The 22,864-nt window shown below is 45.8% G+C and overlaps 1 protein-coding gene across 2 annotated transcripts in view; it reads right to left on the minus strand.

Moving 5' to 3' along the window:
- Positions 1 to 9,849: 9,849 nt before the first annotated feature.
- The window catches only part of dscama (Down syndrome cell adhesion molecule a), a gene marked incomplete at both ends in the record, with an annotated part of 81,809 nt that continues 68,794 nt past the window's right edge, over positions 9,850 to 22,864 (minus strand). Inside the window, 17 exons of one of the 2 annotated variants that reach the window (XM_084450462.1) lie at positions 9,850 to 10,226; positions 11,402 to 11,704; positions 11,934 to 12,131; positions 13,138 to 13,287; positions 14,070 to 14,185; positions 14,326 to 14,356; positions 14,488 to 14,667; positions 15,882 to 16,172; positions 16,317 to 16,505; positions 16,784 to 16,882; positions 17,148 to 17,311; positions 17,505 to 17,622; positions 18,342 to 18,495; positions 18,627 to 18,760; positions 19,283 to 19,438; positions 21,726 to 21,872; positions 22,358 to 22,601. In XM_084450462.1, coding sequence (XP_084306588.1) covers positions 9,850 to 10,226; positions 11,402 to 11,704; positions 11,934 to 12,131; positions 13,138 to 13,287; positions 14,070 to 14,185; positions 14,326 to 14,356; positions 14,488 to 14,667; positions 15,882 to 16,172; positions 16,317 to 16,505; positions 16,784 to 16,882; positions 17,148 to 17,311; positions 17,505 to 17,622; positions 18,342 to 18,495; positions 18,627 to 18,760; positions 19,283 to 19,438; positions 21,726 to 21,872; positions 22,358 to 22,601 — 3,051 coding nt within the window. Of the gene's footprint in view, positions 10,227 to 11,401; positions 11,705 to 11,933; positions 12,132 to 13,128; positions 13,288 to 14,069; positions 14,186 to 14,325; positions 14,357 to 14,487; positions 14,668 to 15,881; positions 16,173 to 16,316; positions 16,506 to 16,783; positions 16,883 to 17,147; positions 17,312 to 17,504; positions 17,623 to 18,341; positions 18,496 to 18,626; positions 18,761 to 19,282; positions 19,439 to 21,725; positions 21,873 to 22,357; positions 22,602 to 22,864 lie in introns of both variants that reach the window. The other variant, XM_084450463.1, reaches the window with a different exon arrangement.

Here is a 22,864-nt window from a genome sequence, read left to right on the forward strand (position 1 = left end):
TGTGAATTTGACCTTTTCTAACCTTTGAAGGAAATAAACACATTGTCTATATGCAAAAATATGAAACATTCATTGCAATGAATATATTCATATTCATTATCCACATAAATGTAAAGCAAATCATATGTGGTTTATAAAGTCAACAGTTGTTGGTTTGCAGGGACAAAGCAAGTGACATTTGGTATTGGTTTATATAAGAGATGGTGTATGTACCTGTACTGTATGTGTTATAGACATGAGGGGCAGCACTCTGTTTTATTAAAAGAAACATAACATGCATGAGATATATCCACTCCCCACCCCCCCTCCCAATAGGTAAAGTACAGTACATGACCCCACACCAATGACCAGCAACTCCAATCTCTTAGAATGAGGTAGCCATGGTGAAATGGAATGACCATATAGCTGTCTCTCTACATCTGTCAGTGATAGGGGTAGTTGCCTAGATGGATGCACAGTATTTTATGTGTAAACTGTACATGTCTTTTCATTATCACAATGTTGCCTACGAAGGGCTTCAAGGCCGCCAAGAAATACAATTGAAACGTATGTTGCTCACTCTGTGTTATGTCTTGTATACTTGGCATGCACCAACACTGCATTATGTGTGTTCAGATTACAGCCCCTCAGAACAACTGCATGTATGGTGTTTAGAAATTAGGTAATCATTTGGTTTGAAATACAGCCTGATGTTTTACTGCATCCCCCTGCAGCTGGAATCAGAGCAAGGCATTTAAGTCTGATCACTGGACTTGGACACACTATTGCTTGTTACTGTAGGTCACAGACAGTTCATCAGCTTACCATAGGCTTACCATTAATATCCAGAGATTTCTTTATTCTTTGCCCATGGATTCAACCATCACTCTCTTTGCTTACATTCTGGCTGCTATAAACTGCTTTGCATTAAAGTGACGTTTATCCTTTCATAAATTAGCAGATTACCAGTACAATTTCCCTTTCTGATCTTGTGTCAAATTGACATAATAATCTAATATCCCTGTATCATTTCCTTTTTTAAGGATTAAAGGTTATGAACAATGATAGGCGAGCTGGACAGTGAAATCCTCTTGGATGTGTAAAGATGACTGCATGTATGGGAGATTATTCATGGGAGATTAGTTGAGGCTTTTCTTCCCTCATATCTGACAGTTAACCCCCATTTTATATTCTTACATGTGGCCTTTTGTCCTATGAAGGCTTGCAAAAGCGCCACGTCTGGAAAAATAATCTTTTGAATTTCATTCAGATCAGATTCACTTCTATAGACCCAGGCAAAGTCCTATAGCATTTAACCAAAGACAAGAACCCTGGGGGTAAAGCCCACTTATTGTGAGAGAGAGACCATCTCAAGGTGAAAGGACAGGCAGAAATGACCAGAATGCAGACTGCTATTTTGAGGGAATGCATCCGCTCATACACCTTTGACCACTCTTCTTGCCTATATGGTGTTTCCACATCTAAAGGGGCCGAACAGGGGTAGTCAATTATTTAGGCTGGCAGAAGCCCCCATTTCCCAAGGTCATTCAAGCTAGATGGAGCCTTCAACATAATTGCAGACTTCAACGAAGGTGGGGACGAGGGGGTTGTTTCCTGACCTTGGCCGGGTTTCCTGAACGAGTTAAGAAGCATTTAACTCCAATGTATTTCTTAACTCCCATGCAAAGGGTTGCTTAAGAAGGGTTCCGTAAGAAGGTTCTTTATCGGGAAACCCGGCCCTTGTCCTTAGATGCTGTACTGTAATGCTGACGTTGTAGTCTGACTTTAGGTAGCAGTCTCTCATGGTCTCTCCTCCCTCCCTTCCAGATGAGAAGAAGGAGGAGGTTCCAGCGGAGGACTTTGACATCGACATGAAAGCCCCGGAGACAGCGAAGGCTGCTGTGGCCATCCAATCACAGTTCAGGAAGTTCCAGAAGAAGAAGCAGGATGTGAAGTCTTAGAGTGGGCAGGACGGGGCCCGACAGCTCTGCCTCCCACGGGCTGGACTGCACCAGTTGGGGGCTTGGTTTTGCATGTCAATCAAACTGCACCATCATGGACTCAACTGAGGGGTGGAGAAGGGGGAGGGTTCAAGGATTGGGGGGCTAGGTGTACACTGATACAGTATCTTTGTTAAATGATATGTGTAACTAATAAACTGATTGCTGTATTCATAGATTAAGCTTATCTTCTGGAGATATCTTGATCTTTCCTATGATTTTGCTATTTCAGTTTTTTATTGAATTTTAATGTAATTCTCTCACTCGTTATTGTCTAGTTGCTGTAGCAGCTGAACCCTTTGTGGTCCTCTTGTGTCATATTAGTCAATGTATTATACCCATTTGAACCGTAGCAAGCTGATTGATAACTAGGTGCTCGTTAAACGATTAAGAAACTGGAACAATGGTTTATATCAACCTCAGGCAGAACATGTAGCCAAATGTATTAGATTGATCATCATATTCAAGACATGATTGCATTGGCATTCTTTTCAGCTGGGTATTGTAAATCTAAAGATTTTTATTTTTCCGTGGGGGGTGGTGGGGGCCGACTGCTAATGGCATTTCCCTCTCATAGGAAAATGATCCTAAGCATTACAGCTTGTGTGCTTGATTCCCTCCCCGTACCCAGTGCTCTCACCCTGGATGACTGATGCATTTCAAATCGAATCAGTGGGACAAATTTGCTTTCCACCATCACCCTGCAACTGGCAACTCAATCTAGGGCTTATACTGTATCATCTTTCATGTCAGAATTGTGACATGTCCATAGTTTTTAAAATTTTTATTTGATGTTTGTCTATTTTTATTTACATGAATTGTTGTTTGATTTTATTGATATTGTGCTTGTGGTTTGATCCCCATAGTTTCTTTTCAAGTCATATTTCAACCCAAATGTGTGAATTAAAAAATAACATCATTCAATAAGGGCACATGAAAAAAAGAATATATATATACTTAATAAATATTGGAAAGATGTAAACATTGAGTCAAACTTTATTTGTGATGTACTTTATATACATTTGATGTATGATTTTACCAACTACAACTAAAGTGAGAACATCTGAATAAAGTGAGCCAGTACTGTATAAACCTTAACATCAGCAGAATATTAAGGTTTAACAGGCTTCTTGTACAACACAAATTTATATTTTTTCCTGAGCTTGCATTGCACTGTGAACTTGACTGCATTGATCGATTGGTGTGATTTACTACAGTAGATGGCTTTAAAGCCAATAATGAAGCAGCAGCCAGTCCAGTCAACATTTTCATCTCTGCACAGAAACCCTGCTGATCAAATCTCTAGTACATGCATTATTGGATTGTCAGAGTTTATTGATATGTCCCTCACTATTTGTTGCCCTTAAGCAATGTTTGATTTGATAAACTGTCAGTCATAGTTTATTCCATTTGGTGCACGAAAAATATACCACAAAATAAAGTTATTGTTCTGTATGCATGCAAGAAGAGGAGTTTTGAAATTCACAAACTAAGGTAAAAAAATATGGTGCATTGTGTGGCAATACCAATGTAATTATTATCAAACACAACTACGTTTTTTTTTCATGGGATCACCAGTGCAGTGGTTAACTGTAAGGGGAGGATATTGCTGGGAAAAATACTTAGTCTGGAAAAAATAATCAATTTTCCAGGAAGAGTGAATCGTGGCTCTGTCCAATGGACGGTTCTGAGGAGTAACAGGAGAGCAGCCCGAGGTGGAGGATAATTTCACAGGTCAGTAACCTGCTGACATGGGCAGGCCAGAGGAGGCAGCGCAGCAGCCAGCCAGTCAATCATTTCTCTTAGGATTAGAGTCAGCCAGGGGGACACACGTGATCAGGCCAGGGTGAAAGTGCATGTAAGGCTAGAGTGGAAGTGTCCAAAGTGTGAAGAGTGAAGGTGAGCTGGGGCCAAGGGTCAGGTGTGGAGGAAGGGGGTCGAGACCTTTGAACCGTTTGACAGAGAGAGGTCGTGTTGAAGCATGGATACCTGCTGAATGGAAAATAAGAAAAATTGAATCACTGCATTGATATGTGAGTGATATTACCATAGTTTACCATTGCTTTTTGTGCATGGCTGTAAGCCAGCACCTAGGATAGCGTTTGTCCAGTTGTCACTCCCTCCCTCCCTCCCTCCCTTACTCCAGTTAATCTTGACCTGCATTTCTCTGTTGGCACCAGAAGAGGCAGTAGTCCCAGCACACCAAAATAAAGGACACCAAATCTGATCTTTGCTGATGTCCACTGGTTAAGTAGACTAGCGCAGGAGAGCAAGGTTCAAGACCCGATGGGGATGATTTTATGGGACTGTACCCCAAACCTCCACACGTTCATCCTTTCACTCCAACCTTTTCCCAGATAGCACACAGATATCGGTCCTCCATCGGAATCAGAGCAACAATCCCCTGGAGTGTTTCTACTGGGGGGTGTCTAGGGGGGGACCGTTGTTACACAGCTGGAGAATTTCTGCTGGCGTATCGGTAGCGGTCTCCGAGTGGAATTCCACTCGTATTCGCACGCGCTGACGCCATGCCCTGTCGCTCTGCCCTGTCGCTCTGCCCTGTCGCTCTGCCCTGTCGCTCTGCCCTGTCGCTTTTCTGAAAAAGTAAAACTCATGTGGACCTCTGTTGGGATACCGTCGGAATTCCGCTTGTATGGCACGCCCTCCCCTGTCCCTTTTCCCATGGTGGAACTTGGTTGGGATACCATCCATTGTATAACCAAAACGGTGGTAGAGCAATTATCAGACTTTCTCAAAAGTGCTAGTTTTGTCAACGTTTTGATCTGAACCACTGTATATGATCATAAGTAACCTTAAAACAGGGCTAAACATGCATTTTCCCTCTACTACTCCTGTAAAGGTTTAAAAAGTAGTAATATTGTCATAATACTGAGGAAAGCTTGTGTGCAACGAGCACAAGTATGCTCTCCTCTCACTTAAGAAACTGGGCTCAGCATCATACCTACAGTATAGGTGTCTCAGTAATTGCCCATTATATATTAGGCTATACTCTGCATGTATTTACCAGGTAAATGTTTAGTAATTGGAGAACTATGAAAGGAAGGGTTACAAAAAATGTTCAGATGTAAGTTAATTTAGAAATAGAAATCCATAAGCCTAGAGCCAATGGGCCTAGGATATAGACAATAAACTACCGGTGGAATGGTGGTGGGGCAATAGTGGGAGCATTTCGAATTACTAGCGGACTTCTGTCCCTGACGCTAATAATCCGCCAGAGGTCCGCTTGCCATTCGATGTGCAAATGGCCAGGAACCCGCCAGCAGAATCATCCCAGAGATCCGCCAGCGGATTCTGTCGGAGGTCCACCAGCTCATCCATCGGGGACCCGCTGTAGGTCCGCTAGCCTTGTGTTATATACCGACGGAGGTCCGTCAACTCGTCCATCGGGGACCTGCTGTAGGTCCGCTAGCCTTGTGTTATCTGGATTTATCTCTTACCTTTGCAGCAAAATAGCGAACATTACAGGAATCATCAGTGTAACTGCTTTAGCCACTGACCGCTACCATTAATGTTATGAAAGCTGCTGCTAGTTGTTGTGAGCTCATAAGATAACTGGCTATCTCGCTCTTATTGTACTGGATTAGCATTGGAACCATTGGAACTGATGTGTCAGGCAACAAGACCTATCTTAATTTATGAGACATTAGCTTCCGTCCTACCAGTCCTGAACAGAAACAAGCCAGCCACGCACATAAACCAGGCTGGACCTGGCCTGGTTTACCTTTGATGGTGATTGATATACAGTAGACGATCAATGCATGTTTGCATTAGACTGCAAAAAAGTAGTTATGCAATTAGGACTTTACCATTCAACCACGGTTCATTGGGTTCATTGCTTAGAGCATATAAATAGAAGAGGTTGAAGCTTGGAAATCTCTGAGTGCTTGGAGCCTGCATAATCAGATTTGTAATTTACTGTAGGTCAATACGACAAGATTAGAGTACATCTGAGTTGAAGCAGTGGTTAGAACTGAGTGGTTAGACCTGGATTATAATTAACGACCTCTAAAATACCCAAAGACCTGAAACCCTGTGTGTCCATCTGTAATCACTTGGGTGTGATTTGAGAATAATCCTATGGTTCTTTGCCCCCTAAAGCTATCCTAATCCAGAACTAATATGGACAAATGGCTTTCCTTCACTCCTTTGGCAAATAAGAATATCAGCAGAGCAACTTTTTAATTAAATCTCTGGGTGCCTCAAAGGTATTATAAATTGAATAACAATGAAATATGTCTCTGAAATAGTGCTTGTTTTATCGACTGTGACTTTACCCAAACTATAGGCCTACAGGGTGTTTTAGAACTGAAACTATCTCAGGAATGTTCCATTCATGCTCTCCACTGACTGACACTGCAGATGCTGTGGAACTTGTGCTCTCGGGGACAGTGGCATCTGGCCCAATGGCTCAGTGGAGTTACCTGTATGTATGGGGACTGTGTTGAGAACTGGCAAGACAACAAACTTGCTAAAATGACAACACTTCATATACGCTTTACTGTAGCCTATGTAATTTACTATTTCTGCAAGTCTTGCTGATGAACACTTTAAGCACACCACCTCTGTGGAGAAGCCTATAGCCTATACTTTCACCCCATTTTCAAACGAGTGTTTTACACAGCGCGCAGCGTGTGGAGTGTAGTCTGCATGCCACTACGGTCAAGCCAGTCAGCCAGTCAAACAGATGTTGACACGTTGTAAGGGACGCTTTGTGAGGGACGTCTTGTGACGCGCAGGCACAATACGCCGCGCAAGTAATGCTTCACCAACAGGCGGTCCGAAAAGTGGAAGGCTTCACGAATTTGCACCAAAAAATCAATTCATAGCCTATATAATCTGGAAGCTGGCATGGCCATGGCTGGAGGGGGAGTTGACTAAAATAGATGGTGTAGGAAGTACAGGCCTACTCTGGCAGGTCCCAAAACTAGACTTTCTATGATGAGCACATCCGGTGCATCCCTCAACCCCGAGGCGGCATAGTTTAGGCTACTCATCTCCATTTCAATATTCCCTTCACTTTAAAAGGAGGACTTTAATGATGATCTTGAATGGGGAAAGTGAAGTCATCAATCTTTTATCTCTCCTATAATGTACCTGTTTCTGACAAAGGGCTTATGTCACAACAAATGCACACTCCCTACTCCCATCTCTGGTCACGCATTGCATTTAACACGTCCTAATTAAAGCGAATCCTGCCTGCTCCACGTCCATCTCCAGATGCAATCAACCTCCCAGCCGGCGACAGCTCCATATTTCTCCGGGCGATCAGAGAGAAGAATTCAGTCGGCCGGCTTTTATTTATGACAGCAGTTAATAACGGGCGAGTGTGGCGGCAAGTAAATCTCTGTCACCGCGCTTAATTTGTTGTGTACTTCAGAAGCCGATGGCGAATATAGTTGTCATGCTGAGTAATACGCCTTCGCATTAGCTCCCGGACTGTGATATAGGACTGTGGAAGTAATTTTCGGCCGAGGCGTCGGGCTGAAGCTGAATCTCTGGAGTGACAGACTGGAAGGCTCCCAATCAATAGACCAATTGGGAGAAAGCACCTCGAACCAACTCATATGGGCCTACTAGCACTACCAACTCCCTGAGGGGTTCGGGCTGAGAAGTTCTCAGCTCAAGTGGTTTACCATGGCATTCATTTACTCCAGATACATCATGGACCCGTAGGGCTGTTGACAGGTGGAAAACTCATCCGTAGCCTTTTCTTTTTTCTTGGGTTTCACTCATTATAAACCACATTCTAGACTTGCCTTAACAAATGAACACGTTTGCCAGCAGGCACATCAGGATTGATTGCCACGATCCTGTCCATCGACCCTGTCAGGTCACATATTCCTCCCATAAACAACCTCTCCTGCATGATGACCAACACACATGGGATGAATATCTGGCATGAGTTATTTGACATTGAATTGACAACCTCCAGGCCTGTGTGTTGAAGTATGGAATTGAATCATTGAATGGCTGTGCTTACCAGCACTGCCACCTGCAGGTAAGGAATGTGCAAAACCCCTCTGTGTAATATCTAAACCATCACCACGGAAAAATGATCAATATCTTTGGTACAAACAATACTTTAATATAGAGATTTGAGTATTGTGAGATGCATGAGTGCTGGTACATAAAAAGTGATCATCAATGACTTGTTCATATTCACTTTAAATGAGAGACATAGTGTAGCTACCGCCATGTAGCTGAGCCATGTCTTGAATGCAACACTTCTGGCCATCAAGCTCTGTCTGTGTTCCTTCTGCCACCAGCCATTCATGTCAAACTGTGGAGGACAATTTGGGGAACAGCCTTTTTATTAATCAAATTTGAACTGTGTGTTAGTTTCTCTTTATTTTAGTGCCACCATGGTGAACACCCATGTTAAAAATAAAAAGCGACATTTTGTTAAAAGGAATATCATAATGAAGACAAGTAATTCAACTAATCATAGAAACTGGCATAAAGACCTCACAGCATTCTTATCAAACTCTCCCTCCAGGACTAAAAAAAAGAAAGGAAGACAGAAAATAACAGAAAATGGGCCAGGGTAGACAACAATAAAAACAGCTTATTATATCCACACTTTAGATACTGTATTTCCCATAGACTTTATGTTTGGTTTGAAGGGGGGTTCTGTATTGGATTGTCAAGTTTTCCCTGTAGAGGAGCATCACTGCAATGCAGCAACAGTAAATCTACTGAGGAGGAGAGTGAGAGCCCTGTAGACTCTACCTAGTGCACTGAGAATATGGGGCTCAGTCTGGACACACTTTTTTGGGTGTCGTGAAGTGCAAACTGTTACCTCTAACCCTCCCTGTTCTAGCTAACATCGTTTACCACCCTGGCAAATTAGTAGTGGTAAACTACACCTGAATACATAGCTGGAGTTTGTCCTGCCCTGTAAGTATACTCACAACATAGTTTTTTTTTCAATACAGTACAGTATATCAATAGTATTCATATAATTTTCATATCTTTTTTCATATTGCACCATCAGAGAATGGGACACAGAGAAAGATCAACAGAGACTCCATTTCCTAATCAAAATGAGATATGTGCAAACATGACTAAGGACTTTATTAACCAAATCAATTCTTCCCTGTAATATCCACAAATAAAAGTGATTTCTCTTTTTATATATATATTTATAGTAATAAGAATAATAAATCTTCACATTGGATCATTTCATAGTGTGACAAAATGCTGGACTGGACTGTCCAGTCCTGATCAGAATCCTCATTGTCTTTAATTGGTCAGTCCCCATGCATCCATAGGAAATAGATTTTTTTTTCTTCAAAAAAGTAACAATTTGAGAGCAGCTGACAAGTTTGGACTGGTGTCGATTGCTTTCATTCCCAGATTTCTCCCAAGTTTCAGTCAGTGTTTTAGAAGGAATTTCCATTTAAAAAAAAAAAATGACGGGCTCCAAATCGTTGTCTCCCACTCCAGAAAAAGGTTGTCCAGGTTCTTATGAAAACATTGTAGCAATGGTAATAATTGATAGTTTGTAATCAATAATTAATAATCATTAATATTTGACAACTAACAATTAATAATCACTGATTAATCATTAAGAATTAACAAGAATAATCAAGAATAAATAATGCTCCCTTCGTAACGTAATTAGTTTGGCAAACTCCGCCTGGAATCACTTCAGTTGAGTGAATGTGTCTCACAAGTTAAAAAATAAACAAGAAATGAAATAAAGTTCCAAAATAAATAATAAGTAGATTAGTAAAAGTGACCCTCTCCTTGAAGGAAAGGGGACGTATATACAGGACTGCGTGGTGAGAGTCAGTTTACTGCACTTGAGTGTTAGTGTGAGTTTTAGTCCGGCCCCGTGCGCCTGGTGTTATACCAGTGTGTAGGACTTTGCGTAGGGGTTGCTGCTCTGTTTGAGGTGTCCTCGTGAGTCCAGCAGGGACTCCTGGGAGGTGCTGAGCTTGGCGGCCTGGGCCAGCTCCGAGCCCTCTCTGTGGGGCAGTGTGGCGGCCGAGCCGGGCTGCCACTGTGCCACTGGGTCCCTGCTGGCCTGGGGGGCCTCGGTGGGTGTTGGGGGTGCCATGCGTGAGGGCCGCTTCAGGGAGCGACTCTTCTGGGGCTCCAGACAGGCCTGACCCATTGGCCCCTCTCCACTGGCTCCGCCCCTGGATGTCCCCGAGCACGACATGCCGCGGTTGAGAAGGAAGTCCATCCGCAAGTATGGAGGGAGGTGGACCAGCTCGCCCCCTACAGAACAGAGGAGAGAGGGGGGAGTCAGTTATGACCCATACTATGAATTACCCACTGTGACCTTAACAAGATCAAATTCAAAAATTTGTCAGAGAAAACTCAAATGACTGGGAAAAGATGATGGTAGCTCTGCTTCTACTTTACACTGTTTGACAAATAACTATGACTTCAAATAGTATGTCAGCTCGCCTTCCAGTACACCTCTGAAAGCTGGAGCTGCTATCATTTCAAAGTCGTGACGCCGAGCTTGAGACAGGTCATCAAAGTATCAAGTCTGGTTATTGAAGTCATACAGCAAAAAAACTCAAGTGTGCATTACATCTTCACATAGAGCCATACAAGCTGTCTCCCTGACTCTGGTCTGACATGGGCCTTGTCCAAAATTCAAATAAACAGTAATATTTTACTACGGTACAGTATGCCCCAGTATGCCCCTGGCTTCATCACACACTGCAGTAGAGGAAGACTGGAGACTGGTAATTTTCTATAGCAGAAATGAGTCATGTTTTAGATTTAAGACTTCATTAAAGTTCAGTAAGAATCTATCTGCATTAAAGGTGTAAATGCAGAGTAGAAGAAGTATACTGTAGGACTACATCTTTACAACGACCCTTAACTGGAACAGAAAGAGCCATATGTATAAAAGATTGGCATATCCCTACCTGTTTCTCCCTATCGCACATTGCAAGTATCTCAACATCAAATTAATTAAATCTGATCTAATTAAGTAAAGTACAATTTGCAGCTGTGAGGCATTTAACACTCAATCTTTCTTTTCAGAAGAGTTGATATTTCCGCAGTAAATATTTATGAACCCCAAAACCCTGGGGTACGTTCTACTTGGCCCGCTGTGCAGGCACTGGCATTTTATGATGGAGAGGGAAATGAGTCTGAATTAATTGGTTTGGTCTGAGTGATCATCCTTGTGTTTTTAGTGGCTATAACAGAGTTGGTTTGCTCCTAATGACATATGAAGAACAAATACACGAAAATGTAATGACACAGAACTCCACAATCTCCCCACAGTTGAATGTATCCATAAAACTCATATTCTCTAACTAAGTTTGAAGTTGTTTTATGTTCAGAGTTAGAGTTAGGAGTTATGATAAGAGGAAATCAAAGATAAGAAAGGCATTAGCAGCTCAGGCTCATGCTGGCAGCACGAGCCTCACCCGGTCTGTGGGCCTTGGGCACGGCCATGTTCATGACGCGGCTGACGTCCTGGGGCTTGGGCGGGGAGGCGGTGAAGCGGCAGATGCCGGACTCGGAGGGCGTGCTGGAGGTCAGGCTGTCCGTGTAGTCGTTGGTGCCGGCCGTCATCTGCTCTGAGGACGTGTCGGAAATGAAGCACTCGGTGATGGTGAACTTGGCGTGGCGGAGCTGCTCCTCCATCTTGGCGTGCTCGTAGGCGCGCGCCAGCTCCTCGTAGGTGGAGGAGGCGCTTTCCGTTGATACCATGCTGCTCCGTGCCCGGTCTGCGCATGGGGGCGGGGTTAGAGGCCGTGTTAGTGGAGAGGTCATCCGCTAACATTAGCATTGTTATGTACAAGTAATGTTAGATGTTGTGTAGTAGCAGTTATGAAGTTATTGTGAGACTGCTGTTACTGTACATGCATGATTAAGGGCAATGTAGTTCTTCTGACGTAGTAATAGGAAGTGTGTTACAGCCAAGGTCTGTAACAGGTGTGTTACCGGTTGTGTTACCTGTGTCCTGAGATGGGCTGACGCTGTAGCTGTCACTCTCCTTGTCCACAGAGCCAGCCACTCTGGGTGTGGGCAGCCTCCAATCGGTGCTCAGGGTGTGGGCGGAGACAGGGGGGTGTGGGCGGTTCAGGGTCCACTGGCTTGCGTAGCGGTTGCGAGCGGCGGGGCCGGCTTTGGCGGTACGGCGAGCTGTAGGGTCTGAGACGACGGACACGAGATATTACATCATACTGTACTAGTCTGGGGAACACAATGTTACACTGTACTGCTGTGGGGAACACAATGTTATATCACACTACTCTAGGGAACACAATGTAACATGTAGGAAGGACTGGATACATTGTGGTTACATCAAACCGAGGGCTCATCATTAAGACATTTGATACCACTCCGTTCACCTTAAATGACAAAACTCCACAACACATTTCTCTCTATGGAGAGTCATCTCTACACAACTCATGTGTTCACACAGATAGCTCTGGAGGTGATGGGATAACATCTATGGAACATTATAGCAGTATTTTGTTAGAATGCGTTGACTGGCTGTAAACATGTGCATCTGTTTTACACCAGACAGATTATCTGTGTGTTCCAAAAAAGACACCAAATACTGACCACCAGCTTGGTGAGGACTATTGCCACCATTGGTGTGTGATGGGTGAATGAGAGGCCATTGTTAAGCACTTTGGATAAAAGCGCTATATAAGTGCAGACCATTTACCATTTACCATTTACCAAATAGCCTATCATCAGTGTAGATTGTAATAGTGGTCTTCATAAAGTCACTGATTATTTGAATACCAGAGGGCTGCTCTGGAAATAGCGTTACTAACATGACTGACACCCAATTACCTTGAAATCAGAGGGCGAGAGAGGTGGAGCACAGGTCTACAAATTGTCTTTGAACTTTCCTCACATTTCTCAAGAGCCTAACAGGACACACTAAGACATGTTACTGCATTCTGCTTTAACAACATAGAGAGAAAGTGGATGTTTGCCTAGGCTGTCTCAAGTACATTTCTTCAGACTTATTGTTGCATACACATGTTCTAGCATGTCATCACATTTCAGTCCAGCTGATGTGTAAACCCCGGCTGGCTTTCTTCAGTGGGTTCTTCCAGAATGTACTGTAGCCTACCAATACAAACACAGGCACTGGCCTGCCTCTAGTAGAGTCAATGAAATGTGTCCGTACTGGACTTACTGGTGCCGGGCCTGGCGTCGGACACGTCCACCAGCGGGCCGGTGGCCTGGGAGAGGGACTGGTAGTGGACCGTGTGGGTCACCGTGGACGACTTCTGCTTCTGAGTCTCCCCAAAGTCATTGTCAGTCAGTAGCACCGTGGACCTGTCGTCTGAGCCAGGGAGAGAGACGGAATTCATAAAAGCCGGTAAACCAACATGCTAGAATCTGTCAATTTGGAACTAGAAATAAGTGTCGGAGTTTGTATTAGTGAAGGAAAAAAGGGTTAGCCTGGGTCCAGACATTCGATTCCGCCCACTCCACCGAAGCTGACTGATTCTTGGTCTGGTGTTGCTATATGAAACAGCTGTTTCTCCGAGTAAAAAACGATTGGTCCAATGAGCGCCGCAGATTCTAACCATTAGCCAATCAGCGCCAAGGGCGGGACTAACGCCGTTGTCAAGCGTTGTCAAGCTGTGCGCTGGGACAAGCAGTACTATTAGTAATAAAGTATCCTACAACGATTACATAGTTTAACTTGCTCAGTGTTGTCAACATTGTCTATGGTTGTCATGGCTATGCATCAGCAATGACGTTAGATTCAGGTGGATATGTTGGTCTCTAGTGATTGGTTAGGGAAAATCAAATCTCCCTCCTCCATGGAAATCGGTTGGAGTTGAAGCAACGTCAGACTGAGAATCTCAAAGGAATGTAGTTGACATTTTGTCTGATATCAGGCTAAGAAAGGGTAAGAAAGAAAGGTTTTCTTTCATTGTACTTTGTTACTTCACAGCGCATCAAAAAACAAAAGGAAAAGGATCTAGCTAGCCTTCATAGGAACTTCCTCGGTCATGAGAAAGAGATAGTGTTTCTTGTATGTGTCTCATAAACACAAGCGCTGTAGTATGAATGACACTAGGCTTTCAGTGGTAATATACATTGAGGTTCACTTACCGACGGTCTCCATGGTGTCTCTCTCCTCGATGAGGAGCTGGGCTCTGGGGATGTCGATGTGCATTCTCAGGGTCTGCTGCTGCTTGTTAATGGTCTCTGCTGGCCTGGTGTTTTTACTGAGCAACAACACAGGAAATGTGAATGGTGAGTTACAGTAAGCATCTCATATTTATACCGCTACTCAGAGTATTATCCCTACATAGAGATAATTGCAGTATATATTTTTATCTGTGAGAAAATAGAATACAAATATTACCTCATAAGCATCTCAGCCAAACTTTTAGCATCTATAGATCAAAACACAAAAAAACGTCATTAAAACATGCAATATCGCTCGATTGTTTCCTGGCTTCATTGATTTATCCCCCTAAGAACCTCCTGAAATACAACCTTTGTCTTTGAGTCTTTGACCTCTCACCTCTGAGCCTCTTGAGCCTCTGCTCCCTCCTCCTCCTCCTCAGCACCAGCAGCAGGATGAAGACCAGGACGATGCCCACCAGCACGCAGGAGATGGTCACCATCATCTTCAGACCCTCGCTGCCTGAGGAGCTGCCCTCCGGGGGTCCGTTGGGAGCCTTCACCAGCGGGGCGATGGTACCTGCGCAGAGGTCATAGGCGCGCCATAAGCTGACTGTGTACTGCTATAGCAGGGGTGATGTCACGGCTGTCCAGTAGTATTATGTAAATTCTGTTTCAGCGCAGGGCGGTCAGGTGTGCGGAGGCCAGCCATCAAACCACCTGTCCAAGGCGAGTTTTGGTCTCTGAATGTTAAATAGGAACTGACCTTTGTGTTAATGTGGTTTAAAACATGCAACTGGAAGAAGTGGAGGTGCCTCTGCAGCTTGAATCCCTAAGTAACGTATTTACCAGCAATCACACAATATGATCCCACCCAGCAATCACACAATATGATCCCACCCAGCAGGCCGCTGCAATGCGCTGTAATCAGCACCTGACCTTTTGCCGAATTGGCAATAATACCCAGTTGACTGAAGCGCTACTTAAAAGAGAGGAACTCATCCTTCTTAACTGAATGAACGCTCAGCAATTTTTGTCCCATTGACAGTTCCTCGACCGGGGGTGATGTGGGGGGTGACGAACAGGGGGAAGAAGAGTGGGGGGGAACCCAAGGTTATGAAACAGGATTGTCCTGGGGGCAGAGGTAGCCACTGAATCACAGAAGGCAGGGTTAGTTAAGGGGGTGGGGTTGGGTGGCGTTTCAAGGGTGGAAAGGGGCCTGGCAGGTAATTGGTCATCGGTGCACCCCCCCAACCCTCACCCCCCCCCCCCCCCCAGGAACTATACAATTTATGCACCGCTGCTCGATACGAGGCTGATGGAGGCCTCATAAAAAGCAGCAGACACAACAAGCATGGCTACCGGAGTCAGCATAAAATGTGGAGGTACTTTACTGCCCAATTCATCAGGAGACCTAGAGCCTTTTACAGCTGGTGGGGGGGAGACGGGCATGAGACAGCTACTTTCACACCAGGGAAAAGCGTCCCAAGCTCTCTTAATGACAAAATAGGAATTTATTTCCATGTGTAGGCCTTAAATAATATGATTTGATAGACTCTGACAGCTGCAACAGAACTCTCATAGGATGGGACCGGTATAAGGGTTCGACACAGGTTCCTCATCGCAGTCACTGTCTAGTGGAGATTATCTTCTAGGCCGCTCAATATCAATGTTCCACAATGTAACAGGGTAAAGTGGGAGAGCTTAACAACACTGCATGTGCTGTAGGACACGGTAAAACACTGTCAAAACAAATCCAAACTCAATCTCGGGGTGTGTTAGGAGATAACTCACTGCCGTCGTAGCTGAGAGTGGCGAACTTGACTCGCTTCTCGGCGAAGCCGGCGCTGTTGTACACCTTCATCTGCAGCTCGTACCAGGTGGCCTCCTGCAGGTCGTACAGGATGTAACTCTTGGTCAGGGACGTGCGCTGGGCTGTGGTCCACGCGGGCGACTCGACCGCACGGTACTCCAAGGTGAAGGATGTGATTGGGCAGCCTCCGTTGTTCCAGCCAACCAGATTGAGCCTGACGCGGGTGGCGTTGATGCTTGTGAAGAGCTCCTGGTCTTTCGAGTACTGAGGTTCTGAGGAGAGAGACGTGTGGGGACGTGGATGAGAGTCAGAGGTGCAGTACAGCTACTACAAGACATTCTTTTATCATCAGTGGAAAAAGTACGACGGAGTTAAGATTGCGATAAAATCCGACTATTTGCAAAGGGTCCTCATACCTTTCCCATGAGTCTTCGCCTCGATGATCTCACTGATCCGCCCTGGGCCCACGGCATTCTGGGCTGTCAGGGTGAATTTGTACCATGTGCCACACTTGAGGTTCTCCAGTCGATAGGAGCGTTCACTGGGGCTGATGGCATAGTTACCCCACTGCTCACTGTTGTCCTCAGAGTACTGCAGGATATAGCCTACAGGGCAGGGAGAGAGAGAGAGAGAGAGAGAGAGAGAGAGAGAGAGAGAGAGAGACAGGGAGAGATAGAGGGAGAAGGAGGGAGACAGATGGCGGGAGAGAGACAGAGGGACAGAGAGGGAGAGAGAGAGAGGAAGAGAGAGAGAGGGAATCTCTGATTGGTACCACGGTATCTAGATTTGATTGAGCAGGGTCCCGGTAATATCAGCATGAGGTGCTGAGAGTGTGATTGATGTGTTTAAAGTGCAGAGGTGTCTGTCTGTCTGTCTGTCTCACCTCGGATGGAGCTGCCGCCGTTGTCCCCCGGTATCCAGGACAGGGTGATGGATGTGGTGGTGGTCTTGGTGACGGTCAGACGAGGTTGGTCCGGTGGAACTGGAGAGTGGAGTTCAACAGACATTGACTTCAGTGTGCATGCTCCTCCTAAAACTATAATTTCATACGTTGGGGACTCAACATCAATGATTCAACATCGGCAAGTCCTTTGACTTTACTCGCAAGAGAGTTACTTACTTTTATGGTGAGGTATAACTTCAGAGAATGTAATCTGTAGTCTAAAGAATACTGTCCAAGTAAACCATTCGACCATGTGCTATACCCTTACACAGTAATGAGCCATTGCACTCTCCAGATTGTTTACCTTGAACTTGCAGGTTGAGGATGATCTTATCAGGCCCAAAGCTGTTGCTGGCCACACAGGTGTAGTTCCCAGAGTCCTCAGCTTTCACTGTGCGAATCAGCAGGCTTCCGTTGCCATGGACACTGCGCCGGCTGTCAATCACTGCAGGGGCGGGGCTTCCGTTGCTGAATCACAAACGCTTGATAGTTAGCGATGGATACAAATACAAGGAGTGTCAAATCATCTAGTTTTGAAGCCTCCAGCTGTGGTTGTTTTGAAAAAACGATTGAAGATTCTTCCCTAACTGGCCTGTTCTCCTGTGCGATGTCACACGAGAGTAGGGTCAGGTTGTCCTGTCCTGTCCTGTCGTTTACTCACGTCTCCTTCAGCCACTTGACCGTGGGGGCTGGGTCACCCACTGCCTTACAGGGCAGCACAATGTCCCTCATCCAGGGGGTAGTGACCGTCCCATTGAAGGTCAGGATCCTGGCAGGGGCTGTGGGAAAACACACACACACACACAACTTAGCATTGTGGAGATTTCAGCAGAAGCTATACGGTTCTGTTACAAACACTGGCCCGAACATACATTTTATTTCGATACCATACACTGAATGAATTCAGTCCACATCGTGCTCAGATCAGCATCCCGATAGCGCTCCCAGGGGCCCCCCTCTGGGCTTAAACGCTCCGTCGTGGGGCCAGGTGGGGGACTAGGGGGGAGGCAGAGCAGCAGAGCATGCCGGAACATTCATCAGCCCTGCCTCAGACAAGGATGGGAGCGCCCTGATAAGAGCTGGGGGTCTCGACTCTGAGCCGCTCGGCTGCTTATCGCCGTGAACCATCAGCTTATCAGCTCTCACCACAGAGCACAAGTGCTGACAGGACGAAATAGGAGCCCATTTGTATTCTATCTGACGCCACCAGCCTACGTTCCCACGCAGAGACACTGGGTACAGTCTCCTCGGCCTCTCAAAGCATACCACGGCACTAGCGGGGGAACACATCAGACACATTTTCTGGATGGTGTCCCTTAGGAATGCTTGGATGCTTTGGCTTACTGTAGGAGTGGACCAAATCCATTCGGGGGAGTGAATGAGTACTTCAAGGAAATGTACAGTATATGGGAGACCATAGCGCACAGCTCTGCGTTCTCATTGGTTCAGGCCATTACCCCCGCGTGGTTAACAGAGCGACACGCGCCCCATCACTTACCCTCGGCCAGGGGTTTGACGGTGATGATGTCACTGGCATTGCCGCGGCCGGCGGCGGTGACGGCCACCACCCAGATGCTGTACTGGCGGTTCCGGCTCAGGTTGGGGATCCGGTAGAAGAAGACGTCTGGCGAGGCCTCGAACTCGCTGCTCACCTGGGGAGACGCGCACGGCACGAGACCAAGATGGAACACGTAGCCTTTACTGAGACAGAGCAGTACCCCTGTCACTACCTACCCCTCTCAGTCTCCCCGTTAAAAACTGCCCTCTCTGCCCAGGGCCTTACCGTGGGGTGCGGGTTGGAGCAGAAGACGGTGTACTTCCTGATGATGCCGTTGAGTTTGAGAGGAGGGAGCCAGGAGACGAACACCACCGAGTTAGACGCCGCCGCTGCCTTCACGCCAGCCGGAGGACCAGGGACTGATGGGAGATGGAGTGTAAGAGGAGAAACGGTTATTTGTCTCATCCTTCCAGACTGTTGTGGTCTGTTACAGGTTTCCTGTAATTGGCAAGGGATGCAACTTTTCATCTGCTGATTTGCAGCTGTCGTACCAACTCTCAACTCCTATCATTTCAAACCATATTCAAACAGAGGTCCTTCCTTAATCGTTTCTAGTTGGCAAAAATCTTTCATCATGCAAGCATCAAGAATGAGCATAACGGTAGTTGATGTGCAATAGTTGACCTCTTACCCCTAATGGACCCTTAGTTTGACCCATGGAGTGTGTTCACCTTGGTGAAAAGTACACACCATTGCAGATACTATCTTGCTCACATACAATACACTAACATTTAAACCATTTAACATTTTAAAAATATTTCTATAAAACAAAAAATATTTCTATAATATGAACGCTGCATCCTTTTGAAGAGGCCCCTGGACTGTCTGCAGAGAGAAGGACAAAGCTGCCTTCCTAGACGCTGGTACTGTAGACGCCGTACCGTCCTCCTTGGTGCGCGTGTAGATCTGCTCGCTGCGGACTCCGTCCCCGGCTCGGGTGAAGGCTAACACCTGGATGCTGTAGTTGGTGTACTTCTCCAGGCCATCTAGCTCCAGCGAGGGCTTGGAGGTGGTGACGTTCCTGATCTCCCCCAGCTCTGAGACAGGGAAGAGGGGAGAGGGGCGGGCGCAGCAGAAGGAGGGGGAAGAGAAAAGGAAAAAGACAAAACAGACTTGAGTGCGTGAGGATGTCAGAGACCTTGTCCTCTAGCGCATTGGTCCCCAACCACCGGGCCACGGACCGGTACCGGGCCTCGGCAAAGGTGCTACCGGGCCTCCGAAAGTATAGCCTAAAATTTTTTTTGGGGGGTGGTGGGGTAATACATTTATTACATTGAACTGCGTTCAGTTTGTTGGTCATTTTTTCACCAGTAACCACTACAGTATCTGTGAACCCCACAACAATTTACAGATTTTGAACTTCCGACCCGGAAGTTCCAAATAAATTAGCACTTCCGACTTCTTGAGCTAGCCACGTTTATATCAGTGTGTTGTTAGGCCTACTTAAACTTATTATTAGGCCTATAATAATAATAATAATAATAATAATAAGCTAATATGTGTTGACACCAAAATAAGATGCATGTAATGTGTTTAAATCAGTGTGCTGTTGTTAGGCCTACTTAAACTTATTAAAAAGCGACTACACTACAACGTTATAGGCTCAGAAAAAAAATTAGGCTACCCCCCGGGCCTCGGAAAATTTGGCTATATGAAACCGGTCCTCAGTGCAAAAAAGGTTTCGGACCCCTGCTCTAGCGTACATAACGTCGAGTGTGCTGTACAGGTAAACACACCCTTACGATCCATGACGTGTAGATAAAATAAGATGCCCTGTCCAAGGATGTCATAGCACGGCTGTGAACATAACTCCACATCCAATCACACCATGGACACAAAGGCAGGGGTAGACAGCCTAGTCAAGGCCTGCCATGGTCTCCCTCTCCTTGACTGCTGTGATGCTGAATTATTGATGTCTATCCCCCCCCCCCCCCCCCCCCCCCTCTTTCTCTCTCTCTCTCTCTCTCTCTCTCTCTCTCTCTCTCACACACACACACACTGTTGTTAATGCCCAGATGTCATCTCTCCACTGTGACTTTTAATGAAGCAGTTCTACTCTGGGACTCTAGTAGCTGCCCCAGAGCAGCTACAGAGCATGAAACACCTTTACACTGTCTGTTCAACTCTGTCCCTAGACTGGGATTCTGTATCTAATACTATGGTAACGTTGGCTAACGTTGGCTAACATAACTCTGGGAACAGTAAGTACTCTAGTTGAACTACCCATGATAGGGTTGGATTAGAGTGAAACAGGGAAACAGATGGCGTTTATATCAAACGTGGGTATCTCCTGTAATATCACTCAAATCATACATGACCTACTATGATATCAACAAAATGACTGACAAGCCAATACATAAGTAGCCTTTACATTCTGTTAGAATAGAGAAAGAGCTCTCAGTTTGGCCACAACAGAGACGCCATATTGCAAGATCACTCCACAATCTTTAAAATGGGCTTACTACCCCCTCTGCTGGCTAGTAATAGATAAAGCTTTTCCGATCTGTTAATACGTTACATTGTTCAACTCAAAACGCACAATGTCCCTTGAAATGTTGACACTACAGTATATGTGTGCAGTATTCAGAGTTACACAGCACAAAATGTAACCAAATTAGACGTGTCTTCCTGTGACATGTACTGTTAGCATGTAAGCTATTGTGGGCTGTCAGCCCGGGAGCGCTCCTGTTCCCCGGGTGCATGCAGGCGCCATCAGGGTGATGGGATGTGACAGACTGGGGGTCAAAGGTAGCCTCGCTGTCACTAACCATCACGCTGACACGTCTCCAGCACGAGATGACTGCATGCCATGTTGTCTGGGTTTGACTATACTGCCTGGGCCACTCATATAGTCTGGTTCAAAACCTGTATTGTGTGATGTGGAACTATGTGTTCTGAATGAGAGTTGTGCAGTGCCTAGCTCATATCTCCCAGAGATATATAGAGTATGACAGATACAGAATGACTGTACATAAATTGATGTAGTACGTGTCCTCTGACCTCTTTGTGTGTGAGACCATGCATGCAAGCATGAATATGTACTGTATCTAGAAATTAATTGAAATGGGATAAACCCCTTGAGATGGATCATCTCGTTTTCAAGGGGTCCCAAAATGTATGTGAGTGAATATGTAGTATAAATTTGAAATTCTTTATTAGGAGATGTACCTCGTCAAGAGGGTCCTCAAACATCAATGTATGTAACTTCAATTTATGAGTGCTTGTTTGAGAGCCTCTGAGCTCATGCATGTGTATCACTACAGGTATAATGTCTGTGTGCGTGTGCGTGCGTGTGTGTGTGTGCGTGTATGTGTGTGTGTGTACCTCCATCTGGCAGGTTGGCCCAGTAGATGACCCTGAAGCCCAGCAGGTTGCCGTTGAGGGCCTCCTTGGGCGGGGTGAGCCAGGACAGGGAGATGATCTCCGGGGAGGCTGCAGAGGCCTGCACGTTCTCTGGAGGACGGCTGGGCACTGAGGGGGGAGGGCACCAGGCAAGACAACCAATGAAAACACTGAACAATTATAAGTGACAGAATCAGAAAACTGTCAGTACCACAACTGCCCAGTAGATGGCGGTGCATGTCCATTCTATTTCATTGGCTCCAGGACGAACACATCTTTGAGACATAGCAAATAAAACACACACAAATCTGGATTCTTAGCACTGAATTCATATGGATCCACATCATATGAATCCACATTGAATCATTCCAAAAATTGTGCTTCAACTTCAATAGTTACTCTCCTACCAAACGATTTTTTTTTTCTATTCACAACACACACAACATTTTCTAGCCACACAACATTCCATTCACCAGGCTAGCCATCGTGTGTCATATTACAATATTACGTACAACCGCTGCCAGCCAACCCAACATAACTACCCCCCCCCCCCACGCAAAATGTAAGTCTGAACAATAACGGTTTGGTGAATCTGAATGTCACTCTCTCCTCACCGTCCTCCAGTGTGGTAGAGGCCACCTCCGTGGAGGAGGGGCCCGTCCCGGCGCTGTTGCTGGCCTGGACCACCACGCCGTACTGGGTGAACTTCTTCAGGTTGTCCAGGATCAGGCTCTCGCTGTTGTCCCCCGTGGTCTCCATGCTGATCACGCTGAACTGGTAGTTGCCCCCCAGGCTGTACTCCCGGTAGCCCACCTGGTAACCACGGATGGCCCCGTTCTGCAGGTGCTTCTTGGGGGCCTGGTGGGAGAGGAGGGTGGGAAGGAGTGAAGAGAGGGAGAGGGGAGAGATGGAGAGATGGAGAAGAGAGGGAGAGGGGAGAGATGGAGAGATGGAGAGATGGAGAAGAGAGGGAGAGGGGAGAGATGGAGAAGAGAGGGAGAGGGGAGAGATGGAGAAGAGAGGGAGAGATTGAGAGATGGAGAAGAGATGGAGAGAGGAGAGATGGAGAGATGGAGAAGAGAGGGAGAGGGGAGAGATGGAGAGATGGAGAAGGGAGGGAG

The sequence above is a fragment of the Borostomias antarcticus genome, assembly GCF_949987555.1.
Source record: "Borostomias antarcticus genome assembly, chromosome: 15".
Lineage (NCBI taxonomy): Eukaryota > Metazoa > Chordata > Actinopteri > Stomiiformes > Stomiidae > Borostomias > Borostomias antarcticus.